This window comes from Meriones unguiculatus, chromosome X (assembly GCF_030254825.1).
Source record: "Meriones unguiculatus strain TT.TT164.6M chromosome X, Bangor_MerUng_6.1, whole genome shotgun sequence".
Taxonomy (NCBI): domain Eukaryota; kingdom Metazoa; phylum Chordata; class Mammalia; order Rodentia; family Muridae; genus Meriones; species Meriones unguiculatus.
In genome coordinates, this window is record NC_083369.1 from 128,740,768 (window position 1) to 128,767,272 (window position 26,505).

The window sequence follows — 26,505 nt, forward strand, 5'->3', positions numbered from 1 at the left end:
GATCAGACACTCCAAGGAAAAGTATTAATGGTCATAAAAGTTGGGACATTTATACTTCTTTTTTGGGAATAAATTCCAGGAGTACACTGTTTCTATTAAAGGCCCTGAGCAGTCCTGCAGCAAAATAATACTAATATGACTCATTAAATTCAGCATTTCTCCACACTCTGCTATTCTATTTTAATAAACTTTCAAAATACAGTTTAGAAAAACTGGTTTTATTACCTTCAAGATTATTCAAATAGTTAGAGTAATAAACTCCCATGGGCAGGGCCTAAGTTAAATAACATAACATTTATAACATAAGCTAAATATGGGAACAAAGCTTTGATATAGTCATGGCATATCCTCTAACACCTAAAAATATCATGTTCTTTATTCTTAGAAGTAAGATTTCTAACTTTTAATACTGACTATCACTCCAGAATGTGTATAGTAAATACCTACACTTTTGTGATGTGGTTCTTGAACTGAACACTCTAAGGATAATAAAAAGTATAATGAAACATCAGCTTATACTGAAATTTCCAGGATATATTCACCAAGGCAGAAAACAGAAAACCTCACAAATTTTACTGAAGGCACATCAGGAGCACTCCATCAACAAATATTGAATGAATGGATGGATGAATAAATAGATGAATGAAGGAACAAATGAATGAATATGGATGCACAATAAAAAGGGTTTGTTTTAATATAAGCTACAGGTCACAGTTAACTCATTTACCTTGGAAATGATCAATTTAAATGTCATCTTCATTACAGTTCATAATTTATCTAAAGTCCACAACACTTTTGTCAAGTATTACTTTTTCTGTAAACCCTTGCAATTCCTGCAGGCAGAACTAGCTGTTCCTTCCCTGTGCCCCTGTCTCTCTGAATGAACATTAAGCATATGTTGAATATCCCTCATTTTGCAATAAGTTTATATTTTATTTGTGTGTGTGTGTATGTGTGTGTGTGTATAAAATTGAGGAGAGACCCAAGTCTAAGCACTAAATTCACTTATGTTTCATTATACACTGATATGTATAGGTTCAAAGTAGCTTTATGCAATATTTCTCATGTACTTTCTGACTGTAACCCATAACATGATGTTAGATGTAGAATTTTCCATGTGTGGCAATCATGTCAACACTCAAAAGCTTTCAGACTTTTTGTCTTCAAGTTAGGGGTGCTCAGCCAGTACCAGCAGCATTTCAGATTCATAGCTGAAACCCCTGCCACATATTCTATGTCTTACACAAGTTACTGTATAAGCAAATGAGCTAACAGATAAACTAGAGAATAACCTACGATCAAACGAGTCTCTTTCATGTAGGTCATAATTTTATCTAATGCCTTCAAAGGGCAGTGACTTTTATAATCTATAATGCATAATAAATAATAATACATATTTAGTATCAACAGCTTCATTTCAAGATGTATGATCTTTAAATACTAATCCTGCAAAATGACTAAAAGTAATCTTATTGGCTGGGGACATAACTCAGTTGATAGAGTGCTTATATAAGATGCATAAAGCCAAGGGTTTGATCTTCAGCACCATAAAAACTGGATTGGAACCTGTAATCCTCACATTTAAGATATGGATCCAGGAAAATCAGAAGTTCAAGGTCATCTTCAGCTACATAATGAGTTTCAAGCCAGTTTAAGTACATAAGGCACCGTCTCAAAAAAAAATGAACAAAACAAAAGAGAACTTACTATCCTTAGTCTTCAATTTAAATGTTTTGATTATTTCATAACAGTTCATTTACTACTAACTTTCTTATGTTGTAAATAACCTTTCTGTTTGTTAGTTCACTTATTTGTCAGAAACAAATTCTCATATAGCTCAAGCTGGCTTTGAACTTGTTATGTAGCCAAACATGATCTGATCCTACTGTCTCTACCTAAATGCTGAGATTATAAACATGCATCTCAATATCCACTTGGATTTTTTTACAATTCATATGTTTTACCACTTCTGTGAGATCTCATAATCAGTTTAAATTACACCTTTACACCGTAGGCCCCATGACGCTGAATAGCTTTCAAGAACATATAATGTTAACACAGTAGAAAATGGAGGAAAACACTCTTATGTATAAAAAGATAACCCTTTTTAAAGTGAAAAAGTCAAATAGCTTTCACAAGATTTTCAAGGAGACATTTGTGTGGTGGTTTCTTCTCCTTCCACCCTCCCCACCATTATATGTGTTGGGCTAGGTGACCTATGTTCACTCATGTGATCATCTGTGGAGGTCAGAAGTTTACTTACATCTTCCTCTATTGTTTCACCAACCTATTTTTTTGAAGCAGTGCCTGTCACTACATCTGAAACTTGCCTTTTGTCATGACTATCTAGCCAGTAAGTCCCCAGGATATGTCTGTTTCCACAGCCACAGCCCCAACCAGCTTACTTGACTGTGAGTGTTAGATTGTGCATCACTATGCCTGAATTTTTCAAAGTTTCTAGGATCCAACCAGGTCCTTATGCTGGTAGAGAAAAAAATTTTACCAATAAGCCATTTCCCTAGCATCTTTTGGTTTATGAATCAGGGTCTCACTGTTTCATAAACTATAGCTAAGGTTGACCTGAAACTCACTATTTAGTCCAAGCTAATTTCCAACTTGAGATAATTATCTCAACTGTGAGTTAGAATTAAAAATGTAAGCTACCATAACTGGATTTCAGGGATATATATTTGGTCCAAAAAGTTTAGAATCACTGATCACAACTGTATAATCTAGACATGGTGTCCTAAATTTACTATATTATAAGGGCTGAGTGAGCTAGAGAGATGGCTCAGAGATTAAGAAACTTTGTTGCTTTTACAGAAGAACTGGGTTCAGTTTCCCAACACCCACATGGTAATTATTTTTTGTTTGTGTGTTTTTATTTTTAATTTTTTTATTAATTATAGTTTATTCACTTTGTATCTCAGCTGTAGCCACCTCCCTCATCCCCTCCCAATCCCACTCTCCATCCTTCATCTCCTCCCATACCCCTCCCCAAATCCACTGATAAGGGAAGACCTCCTCCCCTTCCCTCTGACCCTAGTCTATCAAGTCTCATCAGGACTGGCTGCATTGTTTCCCTCTGTGGCCTGGTAAGGCAGCTCCCCCATGAGGGGGAGGTTATCAAAGAGCCAGCCACTGAGTTCAAGTCAAAGACAACTCACTGTTCCCATTACTAGGGAACTCACTTAGAGACTGAACTGCCATGGGCTACATCTGTACAGGGGTACAGATGTTCTAGGTTATCTTCATGAATGGTCCTTGGTTGGAGTATCAGTCTCAAAAAAGACCCCTGTGCCAATTTTTTTTGGATCTGTTGCTCTCCTTCTGGAGTTCATTTCCCCTCCAAGTCTTGCTACATCCCCCTTCTTTCATAAGATTCCCTGCACTCTTCCCAAGGTTTGGCTATGAGTCTCAGAATCTGCTTTGATACCTTGCTGGGTAGAGTCTTTCAATGACCCTCTATGGTAAGCTCCTGTTCTGTTGCCTATTTTCTCCCTCTTCCGGTGTCCATCCCTTTTGCCTTTCTGAGTGAGGATTGACAATCTTACCCAGGACCTTCCTTCTTGCTTAGCTTCTTTAGTTGTACAGATTTTAGTATGTTTATTCTATATTATATGTCTAATATCCACTTATAAGTGAGTATATACCATGTGTGTCTTTCTGCTTCTGGGATACCTCACTCAGTTCCCACCATTTCTAGTTCCCACCATTTGCCTGCAAATTTCATGATTTCCTACAGATTAGGAAAGCATCTTCACCAACCCTATATCTGACAGAGGGCTAATATCCCGAATATATACAGAGGCCAAAAAGTTAAACAATAACAAATCAAGTAATCAAATTAAAAAGTGGGGTACAGAGCTAAACAGATAGTTCTCAATAGAGGAATATCTAATGGCAGAGAAACACTTAAAGAAATGCTCAACATCCTTAGTCATCAGGGAAATGCAAATCAAAATGACCCTGAGATTTCACCTTACACCCATCAGAATGGCTAAGATCAAAAACTCAAGTGACAACACATGCTGGAGAGATGTGGAGAAAAGGGAACCCTCTTCCATTGCTGCTGGGAATGTAAACTTATACAACCACTTTCGAAATCAATCTGGCTCTTTCTCAGACAATTAGGAATAGTGCTTCCTCGGGATCCAGCTATTCCACTCCTAGGCATATATCCAAAACATGTTCAAGTATACAACAAGGACATTTGTTCAGTCATATTTGTAATAGTTTGATTCATATTAGTCAGAATCTGGAAACAACCCAGATGTCCCTCAACTGAGGAATGAATATAGAAATTGTAGTACATTTACACAGTGGAATACAACACATGGTGATTCAAAACCACCCATAACTCCAATTTCAGGAGATTTTCATGCTGTCTTCTGGCCTCTTCAGGCACCAGGTACACACCTTGTATGTGAGGCAAAAACACTCATACACATAAAATAAAAACATCTAAAAATTTACAAAACTAAATAGAAGTATATATGGGCTGGCTAGATGGCTCAGTCAGTAAAGAAACTTGCTGCACAGGCCTGGTCATCTCTGTGCTCAATCTCCAGAAACCACATAATAGTGGAAGGCAGGAATAGCACTTGCACACACACACACACACACACACATTATATACACAACAAAAATAAACATTTTAAAGCCAATATGTTTGTGAAAGTTACAAAACCTAAGATAGCTCCCTCACTTTTTTTCAATGGAACTGTTCATTGAGCAACAGCGGTATGAAATAGTACATGTGTAAATTAGGTAACAGCTACTAGGTTTTAGTGCACCAAGCCTCAAAGTAACAAAGGTTACTGCAGGTCCATGGATAAGCCTTAAAAAAAAAAAATAGTAAGATAAGGAACAGAAAAGGACTGTCCTGGAAGTGAAATTTTAAGCACCAAAGTTCTTGTTACATCACCAAGACTTCTGCAACATTTGATAATTCATTTACCTTTCTAATCTTCCATTTCGATCCTTTTGAAATCTTATGAGCAGTTATTAAGAACCTCAAACATAGTTAATATGTACTAAATTCTCAATGTTAATCACTTTGTTTAACCTCGCATTGACACTCTTGCCCTGCTCAATAAAATACTGTTAATAAGTAGAGCTATGTTTACTTTGGCCAACCAACTGTAAAAGTGCTTTTAAACAGTGATTCAGAGAAGCCATGAGGATATGTGAATGCACAACTGTGAAGATATCTGGTGCTGATTTAAGCTCCTATAGGATGTCAATATAAAAGATAAAGCAAAACCATTTCAAAATAAAGCATGGAAGAAAACAGTGCTGAGGAATGGTGTAAAAGTACAGCCAAAGATGAAACATTTATGAAGCTGATTAATTACAAAAAAAATAGAAAACACTGAAATATTTATAGAAAACATATCACATGTAATAAGATCCAACCTCTTTTTTTTATTTTAAAGATAGGATCTCATGTATCCCAGGATAGCCTCAAACATTATGTGGCTGTACAGGACCCTGACTTTCTGATCCTCCTGTTTCTCCCTTCTGAGTGGAATTACAGGTATATGACACCATGTGAGGTTTATGCAGTGCCAAACCCAGGCTTCATTCATTCATTCATTCATTCATTCATTCATTCATGTTGTCAAGCACTCTATCAACTAAGCTACATCGCATGGCTCCTGCTTTTTTTTTTTTTCAGTACTGAATTCAGAATTGAATCCACAGTTTTGCCTATAGCAGGCATGTGTGTACTCTACCATGAGCTACATTCCCATTTAATTCTATCACTAAATAATAAAACCACTGGAAAGGGAGGAGGTCCTACACTATCAGTGGACTGGAGAAAGGACATAGGAAGAGATGAGGGATGGACGGAGGGCAAGATTGGGAGGGGATGAGTGTAGGGCTACAGCTGGGATACAAAGTGAATAAATTGTAATAAAGAAAAAAATATATTTAAGAAAGAATGAGAAAAAATAATAAGACCACAATTAAAAGACTTTAAATTTCCCCAATGCACAATGCTAGGTGACAATGTAATAAGGACAGTGTAACCCACAGGAAAACACAAATTGCTGTATAAAATTATACATTTGTCACAATAAAGAGAGAAAAGGTCCTAAGCAATCAGCTTGAATCAAATGTTCACAATATTTAAAAAATGTAATGCACTTTTATAAAGTTCTAATCCCCCAATCTTAAAAACATTCTTATGAAATCTATGCATCTCAAACATGCATGTGTGTTTATTATGTAAATACTTATGAAGTGTATATACTTCTAACAGAGTTGAACATTTTTGCAAGTTCCAGTATGTGAGAGAAAGCTACAATAAATCCTCACTATTTCTGGCTACTGCTAAATCAACATACTGCAAGATTTTTCATGTTAAAACATCTCTCCCCAACAACTACAAGGGTTATGGGGTGCAATATTCATCAATAATGCATTGCGACATTCTTTTTCTCCATACTCGGTCTCTATGGTCCATGTAATTATATAATACATAGATCTATTATTAAAAGAAATTATCACATTAGTTGAGAGTTATGTACAAACTGAAATCAATTAGCACTGATTAAATGTTAAAATTGACCAATGTCAAATCCATCTAAAAGTTCATTTGAACATTTAAAAATTTTAATCAGAACTCAAATAACTGTAACACTTTCTATAATTTATTTATTTTTTATTAATTACACATTATTCACTTTGTATCCCAGCTGTATCACCCTCCTCCAACCCCTCCCAATCCTACCCTCCCTCCCTAATCTCCCATGCCCCTCCCCAAATTCACTGATAGGGGAGGTCTTCCTTCCCTTCCCTCTGACCCTAGCCTATCAGAACTTGCTGCATGGTCTTCTTCTGTGGCCTGGTAAGGCTGTTCCCCCCTCCCCCCACTCAGGGGGAGGTGATCAGAGAGCAGACCAATCAGTTCATGTCAGAGACAGTCCCTGTTCCCATTACTATGTAACCCACTTGGACACTGAACTGCCATGGGCAACCTCTATGCAGGGGTTCTAGGTTATCTCCATGAATGGTCCTTGGTTGGAGTATCAGTCTTAGAAAAGACCCCTGTGGTCAGATTGTTTGGTTCTGTTGCTTTCTTCATGAAACCCCTGTTTCCTCCAGGTCTTTCTATCTCCCCTTCTTTCATAAGATTCCCTGCACTTTGCCCAAAGTTTGGCTATGAGTCTCAGGATATGCTTTGATACCCTGCTGGGTAGAGTCTTTCAGAGACCCTCAGTGGTAGACTCCTGTTCTATTCCCTATTTTCTCCCTCTTCCTTTGTCCATCCTGTTTGCCTTTCTGAGCAAAGATTGATCATCTTACCCCGGGTCCTCCTTCTTGCTTAGCTTCTTCAGGTGTACAGATTTTATTATGATTATCCTATATTATATGTCTAATATCCACTTATAAGTGAGCATATACCATGTGTGTCTTTCTACTTCTGGAATACCTCACTCAGGATAATCTTTTCTAGTTCCCACCATTTGCCTGAAAATTTCATGATTTCCTTGTTTTTAATTGTTTGTATCATTATTCAAAAACAATAAAAATAGTTTACACAATAGAATGAAAATATACTGATGTGTTTTTAATGCAAAAAGTCAAATACAAAAAGTATTGTAAATACACAAAATTCTCACTGAACCCCAGTATCTAATAACTATCCTATCAAAAACCAGTACTGTCTTTAAAAATGAGGTCTGTTTTTTTTTAAGTCTTTCACAGTGTTTTTTTTTAAATTTTTTTTACACTTTATTCACTTTGTATCCCCACATAAGCCCCTCCCTCCTCCCCTCCCGATACCACCCTCCCTCCCTCTTCTTCAGGCATGCCCCTCCCCAAGTCCACTGATGAGGTCTGTATTTTAATCCCTGGAAAACTACATAGTATGTGCTGGTTTAAAATGTTTAAAATGTTCCCCATAGAAATGATACCTAGAGATAATATTTTTCAAAAGGGGAAACTGCAGTATGTAGAACTCAATATATTAGTCATTCTTCTTGGAAAATGAATTTTTTGTCTTGGATCATGAGAAAATTCAATCTCTGCTAGTTTAATACAGAGTGATACATTGTCCTTAACAATAAAATGAGAAATGAGTCAGAAAATAAATATATCTTGTTAAACACATATTAAAAATCTCTTTAAGAAAGGAGAAAAATTGGCAGGAGCGAGAGTCATCAACCAGGTATTGAAAGACAGATAGGAAGAACTCACTTCTCTGCTAAAATGAAAACGGAGAAGTTATAAAGGGACAAAGTAAACAGTCTAGCACTAGGACAAAAGGCACTAGGACTAAAGCTCACATTCACATTGCAGAAAAGTGGTTAATAATAGTACTTGTCCAACAAAGTAAAACCAGGTAATTGACAGTATGGACTTAGTGTTGAGAGGCTGGCAATATGACACCACTCAGTAGAAAGGTGAGAAAGAAGTGATTTAAGGAAATGAAGCAAACCTGGGAGAATACTACATGCAGAATGGATGTGAAGAGAGAATTATTATTGTAAAGCATAATCACTGGGAAGGTATTGTAGTCAAATAGCTTCAGGAGTCAAAGGTCTTCCCTGGAGGTGGGAGTATGAACATGGTAGAGTAACTGAGGACTCAGAAGAGGAATCAGTCCAGCTCAGAGGACCTGAAAAAGGAGTATAGAAAGCCTGGGGATGTAATTTGGTTTTAGAAGCATGTGGTTCTTTGTAGTGTTCACTTTACATGTATGAAGCCTTGGATTCCATTACTAGTAAGGCATGAGAAAAAAAAAAAGCTGGGTGTGGTGGCACACTTGTAATCTTAGCACTCAGGAAGCAGAGGTAAGAGCAACAAAAAAATCAAGATCTTTCTTGGTAGTATGGTGACTTCAAATTAAGACAAAAATGTATCAAAAATGATGGAAAAGGTGGTATCCAAGAAAAGAATAAAAAAAAACTGCAGAAGATATGTTGAATCTGTGAAAAACACCCATGAAAAGATAAGCTATTACATATGAACTTAGAGGAAAAGAAGAATTCAAGTTAAAGATTTAAGAGCTTTCTATAATTAAGGGAACAATAGTGTAATGTAATGAGAAAGAAGAGTATTAGAGCCCAAGAGTGACTTACAGCAGAGCCTTGAGGTGATTTCAAAAGAAAATAGAAAAGGTGTGATCAACATATGATAAAAACATCAAACTTCAGTAGTGTCACAGAAAACCTGAAGAGTTTCCAAAGGAATAGGTTATAAATTTTGGATTATATGCAGGGCTGTTTCCCTTCACATGTACTAATATAGAATTAAAAAAATTAATTAGGTGAGTGGAAAGAAAACAGGGTGTTATGATTGTCAGCAATGTTTTATCTTCTGTTTTAAATGACAAAATAAAAAATATCATTATTGTTTGTATAAAGGTAAAGCTTTTGTAATGTGAATAAATTTCGATTAATATCATTTAAAATATGTATTCTTCTGGGAGCTATGTTATGAGAATAACATTGCAAATGCTAATTATTGCCTATAGGTTATACTTACATATATAATATGCCAAGAATATGCAAATCCTAACAAGAAAGTTTTAAGGAATATTCCAAAGCACTTAAAACTGACACAAAGCTCCTCTTCTTTGAGAAACCTATACCCATGCTTTGGAGTGTGTCTTAACTTCCTTCCAGACTGCCACCATCCCTAACCTTTGTGCTTAAAATCTGTTAATAATAATAATATATATATATTTTAAAAAATCCTCCAACTCTGCTTCAGTGAAGACATAAATTTGATTCACAAGCTGGAAAGTGTGGCAATTCCTTTAACTAGCACTTGAGAGATGGAAGCATGAGGATAATGTGTTCATGGCAGTCTCAACTACGTGGCAAATGTGAAATGTGAGGCCAGCCTGAGTTACATCAGACCTCTGTCAAAACAAACAAATGAAGAGACTGTATTATGGGATATAGCCAAAGCATACACAAAGGGACGTGTTGTGAAGTTCACAAGAACATTCTTGCCTATTTATGAAACGTAAAGCCTGTGCCTAATACCTCAGTCAGATAAGCATCTACATCTATGTTTAGTAATAAATCATTTTAGATGACAACACAGACAAAAGGAAATGTTTGTGGTCAGTTTGGCTGCTAAAATCTCTCAGATATGATTGGTAGAAATGATACTAATGGAAACCAACTCCTGTTTTCCACTGTTATTGGTGGACTGAAAGTTGGTGTCTAGAGTAAGGAAGCATGTAAAATATTAAGCAAAAAATGTTCTCTATGTGCCCCATCCCAGCAATGTCTAATAGGTAGATTCCATTTGTGTGTGTGTGTGTGTGTGTGTGTGTGTGTGTGTGTAGCTTCAGATAATTTGGATGATCTCTCTAAAAAATAAGAAATCAGTAGGCCAGGTATTGTAGTACACAAATGTAACTAACCCTAGCACTTTGCTTGGAAAGCAGGAGGATTAGAAGCCCAAAGCCATTGTAGCTACACAAGCAGTTCCAGTCCAGCCTTTGCTACATAAGGCCCTGTTTCAATCCACCACCACCTCCACCAAACAAAAGAAGAATGAAAAATTGTAACATGACTCAGTATAAAGCTGGTTATATATTTAGAATAAGAATCAGAAGGGACCTCAAGTTTTAAGGTTTGTTAGCTCCATGCTTAATACACTTCTGTTGATGACTAAATATTAGCAGTCAAGTATGAAAAAGCAAAGAGACCAAGTAATTAGACAAAAAGAAAACAAAACACATAGCTGGAGATATAGCTCACTTGATAAGAGTGCCTGCCTAGCATGCATAAACCCCTGGTGTTGATCCCCAGAACTACACAAAGCAGGCATGCCATCCCATATCTGCAATCTGAGCCCTGGGCAGTCGGATGTTAGAGAATCAGAAATCAAAGTTCATCCTTGGCTATGTATTAAGTTGGTTTCATAGATTTTTTAAAAAGTCAGGCTGGAGAAATAGTTCAGCCTTTAAAGGCAAGACTTACAACCAAGTGTCAAAAAAAATTTTTTTAAGACAAAGCTTTCTTTAAGGAACATGGGTGACAAACCAAGGACAAAAACAAAACCCCAGCAAAATGTCAAATTGTGTCATGGTGTTAATCAATTTATACTACCTATTATCTTCATATTTCTATCCCAGTGACCAACAATCACATTGCTTCTAAAGGACTTGCCTAGAAGGTCGAGGTTTTTGTGAACGCCAGTCTTTTAAACTGTAGGTATTCAACAAGTGTTCATGGAAGGAAGGAACGAAGGAAAGAAGGTACGAAGAACGAAAGAAGAAAAGAAGGAAGGAAAAAAGAAGGAAGGAAGGAAAAAAAGGAAAAAAAGAATGATAAATGCTCCTTTCTCTTATTCTGAACCAGGATCTGATTTCCTCTGACACTGCAGCACACATGCGTATCGCTGCTGTCACTGGCTAGGGCTGCGAAAGCAACAGTTCACACCAGTCTGGTGATTAAGACAGCTTACTCTGAACAGGATGAGTCCAAAGTTACCTATATCTAAAATTAATATATATATGCACGTTTTGGTCTACTCAAAGGGAGCATACATTAAAATGGATACTGTGGAGCCACTGTACTTACTCCCTCCTACTGTCTTTCTCCCTCTAAGTTAGATCTTGCACATGTATCTCTGAAATTATTAGCACCTGGGGGAAAGGGGACATGCCAGCATGGGCTTCTACCTACAGCCAAAACATAATTCCTAAATGTTTGCAGTATGACAATTTAAGTGTCAATTTAAAATACAAACATTTATGAGGTCTCCAGAAAAAAAAAAAGTAGAAAAAGTTCATGTACCCCTTACTTGATGAGCCAGTCAAGCCAGGAGCACAGGAAAAGATGCAGGCTGTGCAGCTCTCAGCAAGAGCTTACAAGGCACTCTCTGACCTGCCCTTGGCTCCTGCTCTGTGAAGAGACTCCTTTTGGGCAACAAATATCCTACACTTTAATTTAAGTTCTGAAAAAAGAGCAGGAGTAGGTTGAAACTTACAGTTCCTTTTAAAAAATGACCCTTTCCTAAAAGATTCTGCCTCCGTGTATTTTTACTTGCACAGTTTTCTAAGGAATGGTGCTTTAGAGGGGAGCATAACTGAGCTAATCCATCCTGCCACTACTTCAATAGTACAGACTGAGGTTCTGTTCACAGGAAAGGATGTGAAATCAGCAAGACCAAGCAAAGACTTTAAGAATTGGGAGTGAATGGAGAAAACAGGTCTGTGGCTTCCTAGGGAGTCTATTAGACCTCAGGAGAGTTACTGAAACTCTCAAACCACAGTTGCTTGGTTTTGTAAAATACCAAATATTTTGCCCACCCACAAGACTGTTGAGGACAGAGGAAACTCACATAATGTGCTAAATGTAACTTTATAGCAAGAGCTAATTAATCATTAGTATTTAGGAGTAGGAGTTCAAATTATTTTGCCTCCCTCCACCAGTGCATAGCACCAGCCCTCTTCTGGCAAATCTGGGGCCCTCCCATAGTAACAGGGAGGAGAATGACCCTCCCAAACACAACAAGGACATTGCAAGATCCCTACCCCTCCTCAGTAAAAGGCCCCTTAGCCACTGTTAAATATCCAAACTGACCTGAGATGCCGCCTCCAATCACGACTACATCGAACATGTGGCCTGTGATATTTGGCTTCTCCAGATCCGTCATGGTTTGGGTGAAATTCTCCCAAGACTTAGGCTTAAAAGGGGGGACCGCCCAGGGTGGAACAGACCCTTGTACCGCCCCTTGCCTGGTGTCCGGGGGCGGAGCTGATCTTCTTACCCATACCCGGGGGGGAGCCCGGCACTGAGGGCGGAGCAGGCCCTTGTGCAATGACAAGGGGAGCGCTCATGGGCGGAGCTGATCCTTGCTGAGATACCCAGGGAGGGCCCGCACGCAGGGCAGGGATGGCCCTAGTATAGGGGCCGGAGGGGCATGGAAAAAAGGAGGTTCTTGAATCAAAATTCGGGGGGTATACCCTGGAAAAGTTAGGGACCTCCTAGGCACTGAGCTTTCGAGTACTAGAGGTCTTTGTAACAGCTGGCGGGAACGGAAACTAGGAGCAGAAGGAGATGATGCAGATAACCAAGCAGAGACTGACAGTGCCTGGGGGAGCCTTCGGGCGACACTCTTGGGCTGCTGTCTGGAGGTTCAGGCAGATTTAAGGAAGGCAGAGAGAGACCTGTTACGGTGCACAGGACGTTCTAGTGACAATCCCCAGGGGGAGCTAGACAATGTGAATGAAGTGAGCTCCTCTATCGACCCTCGGAGAGTGCTGATCACTGAGGCAGGGATAGACCCTAGTTCTGACTCTAGAGAAATACTAAGTACAGAAGACAAGGGGGACACTTGCGCAGAAGTCACCAAGGACCTTTGCCCAACATATCTGGATGAGTCCGGGAGTGGGATGGATCCTATTGTAGAAGAGCGCTGCGAGACAGAGCTAAGTAAGGATGGTGGAATCTGAGGCAGGTGCGGAGACCTGATCGCTCTGGCTGTGGATAATTATGAAGTCCCAGGGATAAGACTCTAAGCTGGGGTCATTCCTCTGGCCAGAATTATCACTGAGGCTCTGAAAGAGGTTAGTGGAGTTCGAGGGACCACCCAGCTCCTGAATGGACCCGCTCATCTGAGATGAGGAAAAGAGTTGGGAGGAGGTCGGCCAGTGAGAGTCTGAGGACTCACAGGTGCTGCTAGAGGTACTGCCTAAGCGGGACACCCTCGTGGTGGCCTGAAAAGTGGCACTCAGGGTTTCCGGGGCCCATTCCACCTCACGCCCCCATCTACTGGGGGCTCGAGTTGCACCGTCAGAGGAGGCCTTGTTTTCGGGGGAGAAGGCTTTGTTTTCAGACATAATTCTCACAGTGGCAGGACGCTGCTAACGGTTGCCGTGAACCCTCCCCTCAAAGGCGCTTAAAACTTTCAGGGCCCAGCTCTTCACTACCACTCAGAAGCCCAAGCCAAGCGCTGGGCCCACTAGGAAGCGAGAGAAGAGGCGTCAGAGCGGCGCAGCTCCGCCTTTCCCTCCGGATGGAATGACTCTTCTCTGCAGCTGCAGAGGTAAGCAGATACCACCACGAAGAGGAGGGGGAGAGCCTCTGTGGGCGAAGTCTGCGCGAGAGGTGGTGAGGATTATTAACCTGCCGCTTTCACAGTACTTTTTTATCTGAAAGAGGTTTGAGCTGAGGTGGGCTCAAAAAAGCCTATATTTAAGAAAGACGAACAAGAAGAACGAAATGACCAGACCCTGCCTAGCTCGGTTTGGTATAGCTCACCGATGACGTCACTAGGCGGGGCTGCCTGCACAGCCTCGCACCGGCCTTGGACTCGGTGGGGGAAAAAGAGGAGAGGCAAACAACGTGTCCAAGGGAAAGCTTATTGGTTTTCTGTGGTGTGTTTTCAATCGAACATATCTTACCACAATCTACGCAAGTAAGCAAGAAAAATAACTCAGCTACCACAAATTAAGTGGCACCGAGGTTTAAAAACGAAAACTAAAGGATGCCTAAGGTTCAAATAAAATAAAAGAAAATGTGTGGCACAGGGTAGAGCATAATGGTACATACTTGTAATCCAAGCGTTTCTGGAGGTCAAAACAGAGAGATTGCAAGTTCGGGGCTGGCCTATTCTACAGTGTGCAATGCCCTAGCAAGTAGGGTAATGGCTAGGGAGTGAGGAGAGAGGGAGGGAGGGAGGGAGAGGAGAATTCATACTAATAGTATCCTCCTACAAACACAGGATTAGTTATATTTAAAAAAAAATCATTTTTATTGTTAAAATTTTTCACACATGCATATTAATGTATCTTGATCATCTTTACCCGTTCCACTACCTGAGACATGTCTTTTATTTTTTATTTTACTTAAAGTTTTCTTTTTTATTTTATGTATGTATTTATTTATATTTTGTATTTTGGAGACAGAGGTTTCTTTGTTTAATCTTGGCTGTCCTAGACTCCTTTTGTAGATCCGGCTGACTGTCCTAGACTCCTTTTGTAGATCCAGCTGACCTCAAATTCACAGAGATCCACCTGTCTCTGTCTTTTACTGGGATTACAGGCCTGCACTACCACGCCCGACTAGGGGTTTGTGTATTATTTGTTTGTTTATTTGTTTTTTAAGATGGACTGTCATAGGGGTTCTTGCTGGTCTGAGAAGCAAACATTTGGGGACCCAATAACTTCCCAGAGTGAGGAAGGAGTCAGGATCCAGTGAGGGAGGCAGAAGAAATACCTCTCCCTGAAAACAGGAGCCAGAGATACACAAAGAAACCTCAAGCATCTGAAACCGTAAGGTCTAGAAAGGAAGCTGGCTCTCAGAAAGTAGTCCTTAGGGAAAGGTTTTGAGATTTAAAAAGATAATTTTCTATGTTGAAAATGGAGGAAGACACAATGACATAGTGCTTCTGGATACTATTTGAGTTTGTTTCTGTTTGCATACAAATAGTTTTTTCACTGATGATTTCATTTTTATATATCCTCTTTGGGAAGATCAGGATAAGACTTGTAATTCCAGCTCCAGTAGATCTGACACCCTCCTCCTGGTTTCTGCACATACTTGAACCCACATGAACTTACCTTCATATATTTAAAAACAAGGGAGGGTTTTGGGCACAGTAGTGCTAACCTTTAATCCCTAAGCTCTTGAAGAATCAGAGGCAGGAGAGTCTCTTGAATTCCAGACCAACCAAGGCTACACAGTAACACACTGTATCAAACAAACAGACAAAAAAAGCCTCCCCCAAAACCAAACAAATAAAAACAAACAAAAAGAAAACTTCACTGAAAATATCAAAAAATATTTACAAAGTGCCTCAAATCTCACACAATTTACAAAATATCTATTTTGAAGGATTCTTTACCTCTATTCATGGACTCTGTAAATTAAGATTGCCATTTTTTAATATAAGTCATTTAGAAAGGACTACACTTCTCACTCCTGTTCTTGGGAAAAAAAAAAACATGGTGAAGTTTTCTCCTGCATGTTAAGAAAGTGCAGAATATACTACAGCCATTTATTTAAAAAAATAGAGAAAAAAAAGCAAGTTAGAATAACAGTTTTCCTGTAAAAATAGCATTTTTTGCCTTTTCTTTTTTTAAATTTTATTTTATTTTATTAATTACACTTTATTCACTTTGTATCCCCCCCATAAGCTCCTCCCTCCTCCCCTCCCAGTCCTACCCTCCCTCCCCCTTCTTCACGCGTGCCCATCCCCAAGTCCACTGATAAGGGAGGTCCTCCTCTCCTTCCTTCTGATCTTAGTCTATCAGATCACATCAGGAATGGCTGTATTGTCATCTTCTGTGGCCTGGTAAGGCTCCCCCTCAGGGGAGGTGATCAAAGAGAGCAGGCCAATCAGAGTATGTCAGAGGCAGTTCCTCTTCCCATTACTATGTAACCCACTTAGACACTAAACTGCCATGGGCTACATCTGAGCAGAGGTTCTAGGTTATCTCTATTCCTGGTACTTGGTTGGAGTATGAGTCTCTGGGAAGTCCCCTGTGTTCAAATTTTCTGGTTCTGTTGCTCTTCTTGTGGGCTTCCTGTCCTCTCCAGCTCTTACTATTTCCCACTTCTTACATAAGATTCCATGCACTCTGCCCAACAGTTGGCCATAAGTCTCAGCGTCAACTTTGATAGTCTGCAGGGCAGAGGCTTTTAGAGGCCCTCTGTGGCAGGTTTCTAGATTGTTTCCTGTTTTCTTCTTCTTCTGATGTCCATCCTCTTTGCCTTTCAGGATGGGGATTGAGCATTTTAGTCAGGGTCTTCTCTTAATTAGTTTCTCAAGATGTACAGATTTTAGTAGGTTTATCTTATGTTCTATGTCTATATGAGTGAGTATATACCATGGGTGTCTTTATGCTTCTGGGACAGCTTGCTCAGGATGATCCTTTCCAGGTCCCACCATTTACCTGCAAATTTCATGATTTCCTTATTTTTCATTGCAGAGTAATACTCCATTGTGTAGATGTACCACAGTTTCTGCATCCATTCTTCAGTTGAGGGGCATCTGGGTTGTTTCCAGCTTCTGGCTATTACAAATAAAGCTGCTACAAACATGATTGAGCAAATGTCCTTATTGTGTACTTGAGACTCTTTTGGATATATGCCTAGGAGTGGTATGGCTGGATCTTGAGGAAGCGCTATTCCTAGTTGTCTGAGAAAGGGTCAGATTTATTTCCAGAGTGGTCGTACAAGTTTACATTCCCACTAGTAGTGGAGGAGTGTTCTACAGATTGGGAAAGAATCTTCACCAACCCTTTATCTGACAAAGGGCTAATATCCAGTACATATAAAGAACTAAAGAAGCTGAAAAGCAGCAAAACAAGTAATCCAATTAAGAAATGGGGAACAGAGCTAAACAGAGAACTTTCAGTAGAGGAATATCGAATGGCAGAGAAACACTTAAAGAAATGCTCCACATCATTAGCCATTAGGGAAATGCAAATCAAAACGACCCTGAGATTTCACCTTATACCCATCAGAATGGCCAAGATGAAAAACTCAAGTGACAACACATGCTGGAGAGGTTGTGGAGAAAAATAACATTCTTTTGGAAAAAAAAAAAACTACTTTCCTTATTTGTGGATCCTATTTATCTGGCTGAATGTGTACTTACAAATGCAGGTGGTATGTGCTTGCCCTGTGGGTGCTGAGGACAGAACCCAGGGTCTTTCAAATATTAGGCAAGTGCTCTCTACTACTGAGCCATACTCTCAGCTGAAAATACAATTTTTCATCCACCCTTACTTTGAAATTCTCAATGCAAGGCACCATTAATTTTGCTCTTTCATGAATCTTAGGTAGCAAGAAAGGTCAATGAAAGAAGATATTGAAATACAGTGAGTAGTTTTGCAAAATCTAATTAAAGGAATACCCACCCACAGAGTATGGCTTAGGTAGCATTTCCAAGTTGGTATTTCTGGAGAGTTTGTGCTTCAGTTGTACATCATATTAATCTCTAAAAAATAAGAACTGTCTCTTCTTGGGCATTTATGATAATACATCAAAGGACACATGAACCTTAAAATTTAAAACAAATGAAGAGACAACATAGAACTTTATACAATTTATTATTTTCCTAAAATGTGTGTTCATAAAACCCTGTATTGTATAGTCTTCTAAAATGTCAGGCCCCCATACATTGTACAATACTTTAATCAATATTTAGTTTATTCCTTAAATCATAAATATATATACATAAATATATATATATACATATATATATATATATATATATATATATACAATTCCAAAACAGACTTTTAAAGCTTCTGTCTTGAAAACAAAATAAAATTGAGCTGTTTACATTCTACTAACTTCTTTGATTCTGTTAAAATATGGTTTATTTTCACAAACTTTTTCGTCAAAAGACTGGATTCTCAAAGGGGAAATCTATGATACTATTATTTATACAAAGAATGGCATGCTAGTTTTCTGTTAGGGCTTGACAAACTTTCTATTTGGCACCTAAAAGCAGAGTGCATATTATGCCATTATTATTATTATTATTATTATTATTATTGCCTTAGCTTTTAAATCGGAGACAGCCATAATAGCTTATTCTCTATCACTTTCTTAGAATCACCTACCATTCCACATATTGTAATTAACTTCCCAAAATGCTAATGAAGTTATTAATTCATATATCAAGAAGTCTTTGTTTATTCCCTAAGCATACTCTAAGAGTGAGGATTAGAAAAACTCATAACACAGTAAAGATAACTGATAAGCACAGAAATATATTTAAAACAGGCTAAATAAGTACAATGATTCAAATAAACAAAAGGATTATGTATCCCACTAGATTGATAGTCAGAGAGAACACCTCAAGGAAAGTGACTTTTGAGTTAGATGGAGATGAGCCAACTTTTCTGAAATAATTTCCAATATCTGGGAGCACTGCCTTTACTAAGTGAGCAGCTGAAGTTCTTGGATTTCTAGCATGTTGATGATGAAATCTTCTGAAGAAATTTGCAATGTGAATGAGCAGCTGCTATGCTGTGATGATGTACTGGTGTCAGAAGAGCTTCACAATTACATTCCAAGTTCAGACTCAAGACTCTCAGTGGCTCACATTCAACCCTACTTTGTCCTTAGCACTACTTTGTCCTTAGCACCTTCAGAGTCTCACCTCCCATCTCACTGTAGTCCACCATACCAATCAGAAGTCGATGCTTTAGGGAGAGATTCCTGGGAAGAGATCTTGCCCAGATTTCTTCAAATCAAGAAAGCATTCTTGATTTGAGATAATGGTGATGTTCAAAACCCTTTGGTTTTGTCAGGCTGTTGATCTCCTGACACTGTGTTTTCAGAAATCTTGACTGTGTCCTTTCATTTTTAAATATTGTAGAGGCGATAGGTATTCTCCTGCAAAGTGGCCAAGATATGAGACAGTGGCTCATTTCTATTCTTACTATTTCTTGCACAGTAAGCCCATGCCTGGGTGAGCATACTGGCAAAGGCTTTTGGAAACCTGGTGAGGTAAAAAGTAAGGAGCATTGGTTTCAATAAGAATTCTCTCCAGTGGAATTTTTTTTTTTTTTTTTTTTTTTTTTTTTTTTTTTTTTTTTTGAGCCTCAAGTGCCTGCCAGGCAGTAGAGTAGGCCAGAACTGCTGTGAAGCTTAGGGACATATTGGGAAAGTACTTAGCATGGGCTCCCCTTTCTTTTTGTGTTGATTTTTTCCAGGATTCCCTGGATAGCTTTCTGGTAAATCACAGAAGAACCTTATTCTTGAACTTTGCTTGACTTTCTCTGGGACTTTTTTGGTTCCTGCGTGTTATTTCGACCTTCCATTTCAGCTATAAATACAGAGTTGTGGGAGCCATGTTGGCTATGACCGTAGGTGTCCTCTAGAGAAGTCATCTTTAAGAAACTGGATGGCACTTTTAAAAGAAAATCCCACAAACTGCAGAAAACTGCCCACTGTAGCCAATGTGGAGGGAGCTCTATTCTTACACCTGGAGTTAAGGGGAGAAATTGAACTGCAGGATGAGTCACAGGAGAAACTTCGGAGTCCACAAAATGTTCTTTCTGGGCTCTTTGGCCCTGGACTCTCTGAGAACCTAGAGGCCCTCACTGAATTACTTCACCAAGTCCTTGGGGCAACCTAATTTGCTATGGGAGAGGTTCATACCTCATCACCACTTACGCGGTACTGCAACTCACACTACACCTTTTGTGATGCCTCAGGAACCGTTCTTCATATTTCAAGATTGCTCAGGAGTTGCCAAAGAGCTTCCATTGCACTTTCAAGGTGCTTTGGAAAACTTCGTGACCAGGATTCTCCAAATGCTTGACAGAACACCTGAACATCACTATGGGCTTCCCAGAATGATGATGATTTCCAGGTTTTAGACCCTCTTTCCTGTTTGTTGACATTCTTCTGGTTCTTCAAAAATGCAACAATTAGCTTGGGTTCAGGGTTCCTCCAGTCCCAACTAAGGAGGTTTTACTGCCTAAGAGCTAGGAGGGAATTAGCCCAGCCTCTATCATTCCTTTTATTCATAGTGCTTAGACCAGAAACCTGGAGCACTTTCCTCAACAGCACCTCTTCTCCCCATTATGCATTTGTTACTTCTGTTAACCTTCTTTGTTGTGGGTGGCTCCATAGTACTAGCCCCAGTGGTGAGTTGCTGCCATTTTCTATGCATCTTCACTCTGCTCTCTCACTCCTTGTGGATTGTTGCCCTGCCCTCCTTATTAATAGTACAATTGAGGTTTTGAAAGCATAATTTAAACCTATGTACTACCCCCTTTCTCCTCCTCTGCCTCTTAGACCTACATAACCCCTTTCCCAGCTCCCCTACTCTTAACACCACCGTCCTCACCCACTCTGTCTATACCTGCATTTCTTTTATAAAATCCTCAAATGCCCTTTGGTGTCCTGTCCTCCTGTCCCTTTGTGATCCCAACCAGTATCTTTATATATACCATACATGGTCACTCCACCCCATTTTGCGGGAAAGAGAATGAAAGAGGTTGATTGTTAACAAAAAGCTGATAATCCATCAAGTATTTAGTCCCCCTTCCCACATGCCCTCCTCAAATTTACTATGGTATCCCCTCTTCCTGTTGTGTGGTGACCTCCCAACCCATCTCTTCTTCCTCCCATGTGCTATTATCTTTACCTCTCTATTTTTCCATGTGTGAGGTGTAGGAACAGGTTGATTTGTTAGCATAAATCTGATACTTCATCTGGTATGTATTGAGGGTTTATAGTTTATTTAGGTGGGGATATACAACCAGCTTTAATGTTAGTAATTTTGTTGATTTGTGACTTTTTTATTATGTATTAAATAGAATATTCTTTTTCACTAACTAGTATGTGTGTCATCAACATGGTTTTGTAGTGTTTTAGTAATCAAGGCATTCAGGTATAAAATCTGAGTGAGCTAGATTTCTATTGCTTTTTAATTTTAATAGGTTTCCTGGCTTATATTCTCAGGTTTACTTGGAATTATTATGCTTTAATTCATAATACCAATAAATAGCCATTTCAAATATTTTAGCCTACAGATCCAGAATATAACTCATTTGTAGTCAAGTTCTTTTGTACATTCTAAGGAACGTTTTGAGTTTTACATGGATCAGAGTTTTAATTAAAACTGCCTTAGTTAGTTACAATTTTATTGTATTTATTTATTTATTTAGTGTATATGCAAGTGTGTATGCAAGCAGGTGTGCATATGCTTGTGTTGCCACTGTTTGCATGTGAATGTCAGAGGACAATTTGCAGAAATGGGTATTCTCTTTCTACCATGTGGCTTTTAGGTATTGAATTTTGACCATCAGACTTCCTAATCTGGTCCTGTGTAGAATTATTTTTCTACTTTATTGTGAACATATTTCCTCCTGTTATATTTCCTAACTAAAATATTTTTAATTTAGTTGTGCTTATAATGAAATTTTAAGGTTGTTTCTTTTTTTTTAACTTATTTAGCTTTTGCCTATCTGCCCATAGTAATATTTTATTTCTTCCTAATATTTTTATTTCATCTCTTTTTGGTTTCTAGAACTTCTAAAAACAGTACTAAGTAATTATGTTTTTGTATGTATTGTCCTGTTCTTTATAGTGGTATCTACGTAGCTTATTAAATATAATGCTGCCTGTTGGGTTGTTTTAAAGCAGGTACTTTATAATTTTGTTAAGGAATTGCCCTGGCATTTTAAATCATATGTGTTAGGAAATGGTTGCGAGATCATTACATATTTGCACGTTTCCAATCTGAAACTATTTTTATGTCTGTGAGGAAAATGCTGTTTTTTCAATTGGAGACTTATGTCTGTTAACAGAGTGTTCTAAATTGTTTACAGTTAATTAGGATCTTCTGTAAAACATTAAGTAGTGAAATTTTTATGTGACAGTATTTCTTGTTGGTGGCTTGCACGTGGCAATCACCTAGGGAGATAACTTTGTTGTTAGGGGGATTGTAGGGTTGGGTGTGTACGGGTGGGGTTGTAGAGGTGTTGGGGTGTAAAGTCGCCCAAGCATCCGGAATGTAAAAGGTTCTCAAGTGATTCTAATGTGTAGCTAGTTCAAAACTGTTGCTTTTGTGTTTATTGGGTTTTTTACTGGTATATTTATCAGACGTTGGAATTCACTTTCTAAGCTGTCCATCTCTTTGGTATCCTGGGGGAACTACATTATATAGTCTTTTTCTTTCACAGTTTGAAATAACTCACTAGTAAATCCTCCTTGTTGGAACATTTGTTGGGACCACTTGGGGGATTTTTTTACATCACAGCTTTTACCTTATTCACTTGTTTTTTGTAACTAATTTTAATTATAGAAATTAGTTTTAACGTAAACTGAATTTAAACTTTATTTTTACGTCTAATTATAAGATGATTTATCTTACAAGTTTTAGATCACATGATGTCTCATTTCTGATTTTATATATAGTCTATCTTGATGGGTTTTTCTGAACCCTATTTTTTGTTCTTTCAAGACAGGGTTTCTCTGCGTAGCCTTGGCTGTCCAGCTAGACTTGCTTTGTAGACTAGGCTGGCCTTGAACTCAGAGATCCACCTGCCTCTGCTTCCCCAAGTTCTGGGATTACAGGGGTGTGCCACTGCACCCAGCTGCTTTTCTGAGCTCTTAACTATTTTACTTACTTAAGACATTTTAAGATTGATTTGTTGTAGTTTTATTTATTTAGTTAGTTTCATCCCCTTATACTATTGGATTTTTTGCAGTCTACCGATTTTCTTTGTGATACATCATTATTTCATATTATCTTTAGTATTTCATAATTTAAGTCAGAGCCTTTTTATATAAAATAGAGCCTAAATATTTTAATCAATTTTATTTTGTGGTGGTAGGATCAAACCCAGGCCTTTGCGTATGCTCAGGTATGTTATACCCTCTGTCTTATCTCATCTCTTCTGTGTTCCATTCCTGTTTTTCTACTTATCCCCATCCTCATCCTCAGTCTTTTTTTGCAGACAGTATCTTACCATGTTGTCTCCATGTTGGCTTCGAACTCCTGTACACAAGGGCTTGTTAGTACCTCAGCCTCTTGAGTGGCTGGGACTCCAAGTGCATGCCCAGCTTCTCCTAAACATTTTCAGCCGTGACTAACCCATGTCACTGATCTCTCTTTTTTTTATAATGTCAAGATGTATTGGCCATCAATGGTATTTCATCTTTCCTTACATCTTCTCTTGAAATTTATGTGTAAGCTTTGGACACTTGGATTTTGTTTTCTTTGAAACAGGGTCTCACTGTGTTGTACAAATTCCTATGCACGTGCCAGATACTATACCTGTCTTACATTTAGATGTTTAGTTCCTGAGTAAATAATTCATATGATTTATGTATTGGTCACTCCAACTTCCCTGTATTTAAAATGTTTTTAAAACGTGATGTGATTTATTTGAGAGATTAGGCTTTTGCTTTAGCCTTATGATTGTATCTCCTATGCTTTTATGGGTGATATACAGACTTCTGCAATACTATTTTGTGTCAGTGCTGTACTAGACAATAATCTTTGATAACACCTTAAATGTAACATGAGAACCTTAATAATGTTAAAATCCAGCTTGGACTATGCAGTGAAAAGGAAATAACTCAGTTGGCATGAAAGTAAGTTTAACTTTCTCATTGAAAGCTAAATTGTAGTATGTTAAGGTAAAACAAGTTACCAATAAAAATGGTCTTTTCACTCTTTTGAATTTCTTGACTTTATAATATGATAGTGAATTGACAAATATAAACATTAAACTTTTTCCTTCCAAAGCAATTTTTCCTGACGTACTTGTTTCCTCTTAGAGATGATTTTATATTCTGTAATCTCTATGATCAAAACTCTCCAGATGCTTTGGATATCAGGCAGATAACCAAGTATAGTAAATACTGTAGAGTCTTTGGAGGCATTTAAGAAACTGCAGACCACACACTGTGCCAAATGACATCCACATTCTGTTTTTAAGAAAATTGCATTTTACTAACAGAAGCAATGGCAAAATTGCTCAGTGGGTAGAGGTGCTTGCTGCCAAGCCTACAGATCTAACTTTGATCCTCAGAACCTACATGGTGTAAGGAGAGAATTAGTTCTCACAAGTTGAATTTTGTGTATATGTGCACACGTGTACATGCACACTCACACTTTAAAAGAAAAATTTGAACAGTTATATCCTTTAAGCTTAATTTAGTCTATGTAACTTAAAAATTATGATAAAACCTTATAGCATCTTCACTATTTTTTTTTCTTGAGGCAGACTCACTTTGTAGTATTGGTTGAAATGTAACCCTCAATTGTTACGAATTGGTAGCAATCCTTTTGATGTAACCTCAGAAGTGCCAAGATTATAGGCATTAGTCAACAGACTGAACTCATACTTATGTTTCTATAAATCTTTGTTTCTAATGGGTTTTAAATTCCCTTTTCTCTGATAGATGGAATTCATTTCACTTATTTTTTTTTATTTTTACTTAGTGTGGATGGAGTGTGAGGGTAGGTGTACATGTGCCTTGGCACATATTTAGAGATTAGAGGATAACTTTTTGAACTGTGTTCTCTGCTTCCACTTTGTTTCTGAGGCAAGGACTCTTGTTTTAGTCACTACTTGCTACCGGATCGCCAGGTGATTTTCATGTCTCTGCTTCCTATATGGCTATGAGTGCTACAATTACAGACCTGAGCCACTGTATCTAGCTTTTCTAGATGGGTTCCAGGAATTGAACCTAGATCATCAGGCTTGTGTGCAAGTACTTTTACCTGCTGAACTATCTCATTGGCTTTGAGATCACTTTTAATCTTTTGGGTGTCTCTTCACTTACCTCATACCTGCACAATTGACCACTAAGGCTACAGTTCAGCTCCTTGTTTAGTTTTTATAATTGAAGTTGGAAAAGTCAGTTGTGTATATGTTATAATGCTGTGGTTATTTAAAATGGACAAAATGCACATCAATCTTTACTTTAGGTGTATTCAGTTACCCTTATTAATATACACATGTGTAAACTGGTCAGATGGCCCAGTTGTTAAAAGCATTTACTACTCCTGCAAAAGATTTGGATTTATTTTCCACTACTGACATGGTTGTTCACAACCACCTGAAACCCAAGTTCCAGCGATCTATGACCTTTTCTGACTTTAGTGGGCTCATGCATGCAAGTGGTGCATGCCCATGATAGCTATTCTCCCACTGATGAAATGAGCCAATTCAAGCCAAATTAGAGTATAAATGCACGTTTATTGGGGGCAGCTCTCTGGTGGGTTTACAGACCTCACAGGAGGAGGTCAGTGGAGTCACCATGCTGAGGAAGACAGAAAGGGAAAGCCTCTTGAAAAGAGAGATGATAGAAGAAATGGAGAGAGGGAGAGTGTGGGAGTGAGGAGAGGAGGAAGGGAGGCAGAGGTGAGGACAGAGGGAGGGAAGGAGAGAGAAGAGGGAGGGAGGGAGGGAGGGAGGGAGGGAGGGAGGGAGGGAGGGAGGGAGGGAAGGGAGAGAGGGGAAAGAGGGCAGGACAGAAGGTTGGAGAGAGAGGGGAGAGACAGAACTGTGGGAAGAAGGGAGGAAGAGAGGGAGGGAGGGAGGGAGGAAGGGAGGGAGGAAGAGAGAGAGAGAGAGAGAGAGAATGAGATCGAAACGAAATATCTGGATTATATAGTGAAGAGCCTTTGAGGGAGAGGAAGCCCCAACCCTGGGCTAGAAAGATCCAGAGATAGGGCAGGTTACCCAGTGAAATCCTATAACAAGGTAGGGACTGAGGGATGTTGGGAGAATCTGGAAGCCAGGTCCACTTTGGTTAAATGGGCACTTCAGATGCTTGTCCCACATCTGAATCCCAACAGTAGCTAAAATATTTATGACCACACTTTAATACTTTTTAGTCCTCCTTAGAACTATTTAAAACAAAAATGACTTACCTAATTCAATTCTGACTACTAAGCAAAACCCATACCCATAATGTAAATACAAAAAAATTAATACATTATTTAATGCCAGACAGGTTAACTCCCAGCTCCACCAACACTAAAAAGTCACTAATGAGAAATATTGGTGACTTTTCAATTCAAAACCAAACCACA

General features: G+C 38.6%; 1 protein-coding gene and 1 long non-coding RNA gene across 2 annotated transcripts in view; one reads left to right on the forward strand and one right to left on the reverse strand.

Moving 5' to 3' along the window:
* Maoa (monoamine oxidase A) overlaps nucleotides 1-12,757 on the reverse strand; it is a 67,425-nt gene extending 54,668 nt beyond the window's left edge. Inside the window, exon 1 of the mRNA XM_060375512.1 lies at nucleotides 12,561-12,757. Coding sequence (XP_060231495.1) covers nucleotides 12,561-12,633 — 73 coding nt within the window. The 5' untranslated portion in view covers nucleotides 12,634-12,757. The remainder of the gene's footprint in view (nucleotides 1-12,560) is intronic.
* Nucleotides 12,758-12,850: 93 nt separating this feature from the next.
* Nucleotides 12,851-17,016, forward strand: LOC132650129 (uncharacterized). The gene is made up of 3 exons (XR_009588495.1): nucleotides 12,851-13,546; nucleotides 13,892-14,025; nucleotides 16,913-17,016. It is a non-coding gene; the product is annotated as an uncharacterized LOC132650129 (long non-coding RNA).
* The last annotated feature ends 9,489 nt before the right edge of the window (nucleotides 17,017-26,505 follow it).